The 4,923-nt window shown below is 34.6% G+C and overlaps 1 protein-coding gene across 1 annotated transcript in view; it reads left to right on the top strand.

Annotated features, from left to right (window-relative positions):
• PJVK (pejvakin) overlaps window positions 1-2,449 on the top strand; it is a 10,016-nt gene extending 7,567 nt beyond the window's left edge. The window contains exons 5-6 of the mRNA XM_004375467.2: window positions 1,161-1,259; window positions 2,153-2,449. Of these exons, the coding sequence (XP_004375524.1) occupies window positions 1,161-1,259; window positions 2,153-2,445 (392 nt within the window). The 3' untranslated portion in view covers window positions 2,446-2,449. The remainder of the gene's footprint in view (window positions 1-1,160; window positions 1,260-2,152) is intronic.
• The last annotated feature ends 2,474 nt before the right edge of the window (window positions 2,450-4,923 follow it).

Raw genomic sequence — 4,923 nt, 5'->3', positions numbered from 1 at the left:
ACACACACACACACACATATACATATATAGTTAGTGCCATCGAGTTGATTTTGACTCTTAGTGATCCCATGTGACAGAGCAAAACTGCCCCATAGGGTTTTCTTGGCTGTAATCTTTATGGGAGCAAATCACCAGGTGTTTCTCCTGCAGAACCACTGGGTGGGTTCAAACCACCAACCTTTAGGTTAGTAGCCAAAAGCAAACTATATAATATATCCATTAAAATTTTAAATGTACATATACTTTGACCTTACACTTCTAGGAATTTATCCTCTATATATACTTACACATATGTGAAATAACATGGATACAAGGATATTCAGTTTGTTATAGCAAAAGATTGGAAATAGCCTAAGGATCTATTGTCAGGGACTAGTTAAATATTGGTACATCCACACAGTAGAATACTATGAAGTCATTAAAAAAAATTAGGTAGCACTATAAATCCTGACATGGGATAATCTCTAAGATATTTTAAAGAATAATGTGTATAGTATGTATCTGTTTGGGTCTAAAGAATTTTATACACATATACATACCAAACTAAACCTCTTGTTCTCAGTTTCAATTCACGGTGACCCCATGTATTACAGAGTACATCACAGGGTTTTCTTGACTGTAATAATCTTTATGGAAGCAGATGGTTAGGCCTTTATTCTGGGATGCCACTGGGTGGGTTTCAACCACCAACCTTTAGGTTAGTAGCTGATAGCAAACCATTTGGGCCACCAAGGGACCTTATGTACATACATACTCTGTTATGCTTGGAAAATGCATGGAGTATTTCTGGAAGATTACACAAGAAACTGTTAACAGTGGCTGCCTTTGGGGTGGAAGAGTGAGGCTGGGGCAAGATGGGAGACTTGTCACCGTATCCCCCCTTTTAAAGTATTTATTGTAGTAAAATGTATTTAACAACACATTTGCCATTTCAACCATTTTTACATGTACAATTCAGTGACATTAAGTACATTTACTGTGTGTATCCTTTTTGTACTCTGTGTATTGTGTAACGTGAATATTACTTTTCAAAGAATACGTAAAATTTAACTTTAAAAAGTGCAATGAATGGCATGTACCAGAATTTATCACCCACAACTAACACCTCCAATAAAATATGAGTTGTTCAAGTTATATTATCTCCTGATTTTTTTTTTCAGAACTTTGTGTCACTTCAGTGTCAAAAGGAGGATTTGAAAGGGAAGAAACAGCAACATTTGCACTGTTCTACAGATTGAGAAATATCCTATTTGAAAGAAGTATGTCAGCTGAAGAGTATTTTGAATGTTTTTTCTTCTTGGATTTACACGAGATTATCTACTCACTAATCCCGTTTCTTAAGAAAGAATTTAAACTTAAAAGCCAAATAATTTTTATTTTTTCCCATACAAAAACTTATACATTGTTATATGACCCTAATTGCTTTTCCCATACTGTGACAGCACACTCCTCCTTTCCACCCGATTCCCCATGTCCATTCAACCAGCTCCTAACCCTCTCTGCCTTCCCATCTCACCTCTGGACAGAAGCTGCCCGTTTAGTTTCTTGTATCTACTTGAGCTAAGAGTCACACTCCTCATGAGTTATCACTTTATGTCTCACAGTCCAGTCCAATCCCTGTCTGAAGAGTTGGCCTCAGAAATTGTTTTAGTTCTGGGCTGATAGAGAATCCAGGGGCCATGATTTCTGGGGTTCCTCCAGTCTCAATCAGACCATTAAGTCTGGTCTTCTTATAGAATTTGAGTTCTGCACCCCACCTTTCTCCTGCTCTATCCGGTACTCTGTTGTGTTCCCTGTCAGGGCGGTCATTGGTGGTAGCTGGGCACCATCTAGTTCTTCTGGTTTCAGGCTGATGAAGTCTCTGGTTTATGGGGTCCTTTCTGTCTGTTGGGCTAATACTTTCCTTGTGTCTTTGGTGTTCTTCATTCTCCTTTATTCAAGGTGGTTGGGACCAATTGCTGCATCTTAGATGGCCGCTTGCAAGCTTTTAAGACCCCAGACACCACTCACCAAAGTAGGATGCAGAACATTTTCTTAATAAGAAAAGCCAAATAATTTCATCACCAAATGGTTTAGATTCACATTTAGAAGTGAAGTCTGGGTTATATATATATTCTTGACTTCTAACACATTACTGTTTTTGTCCTTTTAGATAGAAGAGTGATGGATGCCATTTCTCGCTCACAGCTTTACTTGGACGATCTTGTTTCTGACTTCTATGACAAACCTCTCAGTATGACTGATATTTCACTCAAAGAAGGGACTCATATCCGAGTTAACTTACTCAACCACAACATTCCAAAAGGGCCCTGCATACTCTGTGGAATGGGGAACTATAAAAGGGAAACGGTTTATGGGTGCTTTCAGTGTTCTGTTGATGGACAGAAGTATGTGAGGCTTCATGCAGTTCCTTGCTTTGATATTTGGCACAAGAGAATGAAATAAAATGGAAAATGAATATACCTTGATGGGTGTTTTAGGTGCAATTGTGCCATAAACCTTTCCAAAATTATCTAGGTTTGCTTTGATGAATTGTGACAAAATAAAAGGCAATTGTAATAATATTGTTTACTATCAAAAAAGTTTTAAATATAAATTTCACAATATAGATGTTACTTCATAAAATTTGTCAGTCCCTTTAGAAACATTTTTTTGGGATTTAGATCTATCATTTTAGATAACAACTTCTTATATAATTAAGAGATTTTTTTTTTTTTTCTGAATATCAGTTTTCTTTTTTATTGTGATTAACTATATATATGTATCGAAACATTTGCCATTTCAACAATCTTCACATGTACAGTTCAGTGACAATAATTATGCTCGTCATGTTGTTCAACCATCAATTTTCTTTTTAATCAGTCTTTAATTCAACATTTAAGGATGACTTGAGTACACGGGTAGAGACTTTATGGTGCTTTAACTTTTGCCCTGTGGTCTGGTAAAATGAGAAAAAGGTGTTAATAATTTAATATAATCCTAAATGTTTAATTGCAGTGTCAAGTTAAAAGCACAGAGCTCAGCACGGGGTTTTGTGTACACAGTTAAAGGGATGACCGATACTAGTGATGGGCTGCCATTCTGTGATGTATGTATGTTCTCTAGCTGTCTCCATAAAACTCATTACTGTTATTTTAAAGTTAAAGCAGATAAGACATGTCCATTTCTTTCCTTCTTTGAACATGTTTAAAACACTTGTTACTGTATTTAGTTCTGAAAGATCCTTTTCATTTACTCTATAGGACATCTAAGTATTTCATATACCAAGTTAATCTAAATTATTAATTTACTATATGGCCTTATTAAAACAATTGCAAAAATACTGTTGAAATTCTAAAACTCAAAATGTATAGTTACAGGACACAGTACTGTGTATATGCATATGGAGGCTTAAAGCAAATGTGTAGATACAAAACACCTGTATGAATATGTATGTAGAATGGTTGAAAACTTATTTTTTAATTATTTAAATGTGAATGGAGTTTTAGAGTAGAACTTCTCCCTATTCATTTAACACCATCCATAACTTATAAAAACATACATTTAATAGCACTTTGTATGAAAAACAATGGGACGGAAAGGACAGAATTATAAAGTTTGTATTATAGGGTGATTTCCATATATATTTTACTGTGTTTTTATTTTGGTAAGAGTATACTAATCAATGGAAATATGAGTACATTGATCAAAAAGGCATTAGTGACTTATATAAAGAAGAGGGGCAATTTCCAAACCAAAATATAAAAATATTATGTTATTATCAACTTAAGTTTACTTCAACTAGGCAGATTTTCTAAGGGAAGTAAAAGGATGAAAGAGTTGATTAAATAAGTAAGATGTTACAAAATTTGGGTATAAAAACAAAGAACTATTGGGAGGAAAGGAAGGATAGTAATAGGTTTTTGTTTTATGAAGTGTAAAATTCTGTGCCACACATATATAACATCTGCTCATCTGGTGGTTTTTGTTACCCTACAGTATGAATAGAGTTTCTGACAGTATATCTAAAGAGGTCAAAAGATGAACAATGGCTTGGAAAGAGGAAATTTCAGAAAACAGAAAAAACTTTACTAGTTTTGAACTCAGTTGTTTTGAACAGAGCTATGTATTACCTGACTATACTTTCCTTCATATGCAGTAGGCAAAATCTTTCCTCTTCCAATAAATATATGCCCTTACTTTGGCACCAACTTGAACTTCTACAGCATCTATTATCACCTGTTCTCAACAAGTGAGACCATGTCACAATTTGACCAGGACACAAAATTGCCATGGCACTGTGTAACCTCATTTATAGCAAAATAAATTTTACACATTTACCAAAATGTGATGACAGCATACCAGTTTGTAATGATCATTCATTATTAGTGATGAGAATGTTGTGAAATAAAGTTAACATAGGAAGGAGATACCTAGATAAAGGGAACTGGAAACTAAGAAATTCCATAGCATCAGTTTAAAACTATCATGATAAAAATTTAGGGGTGGTAGATATCTTACAAAGTTAAAGGCCTGCAAGAAGGAAGAGGAGTAGTACATTTATAATATTTGAAGTAGTATAAGAACAAGAGCAGTATAGCTTTTGTGCCTCTTGTAAGATAAAGAGGCATGAAGTCTTTGGTCTGGTCAAATATCTTTTAAGCATTCCCTAGTGGAACAAATCTCCAAGGGCCAGAGGTTTGCATCAAAAAGTACAGAGACAGTGTTGAGGCTCTCTGGGGGACAGAGAGGTACCACTAATATCTTCCTGCATGCATGCCAAAAGAAGACCCTTTAGTCCTATGATTATTTTATCTTATCATCAGTAATGTTATGAAATGTATAAATATGTGAAATGATCATTCTTGAGTCCCTAATGAATATTTTTAAAATACGGGGCATTTTAACTTTTAAAATATTAAAATGGAATAGTTACATATTTAT

This window comes from Trichechus manatus, unplaced genomic scaffold (genome assembly GCF_000243295.1).
Source record: "Trichechus manatus latirostris isolate Lorelei unplaced genomic scaffold, TriManLat1.0 scaffold00037, whole genome shotgun sequence".
Classification (NCBI taxonomy): domain Eukaryota; kingdom Metazoa; phylum Chordata; class Mammalia; order Sirenia; family Trichechidae; genus Trichechus; species Trichechus manatus.
This window is presented reverse-complemented; position numbering and strand designations above follow the sequence as displayed.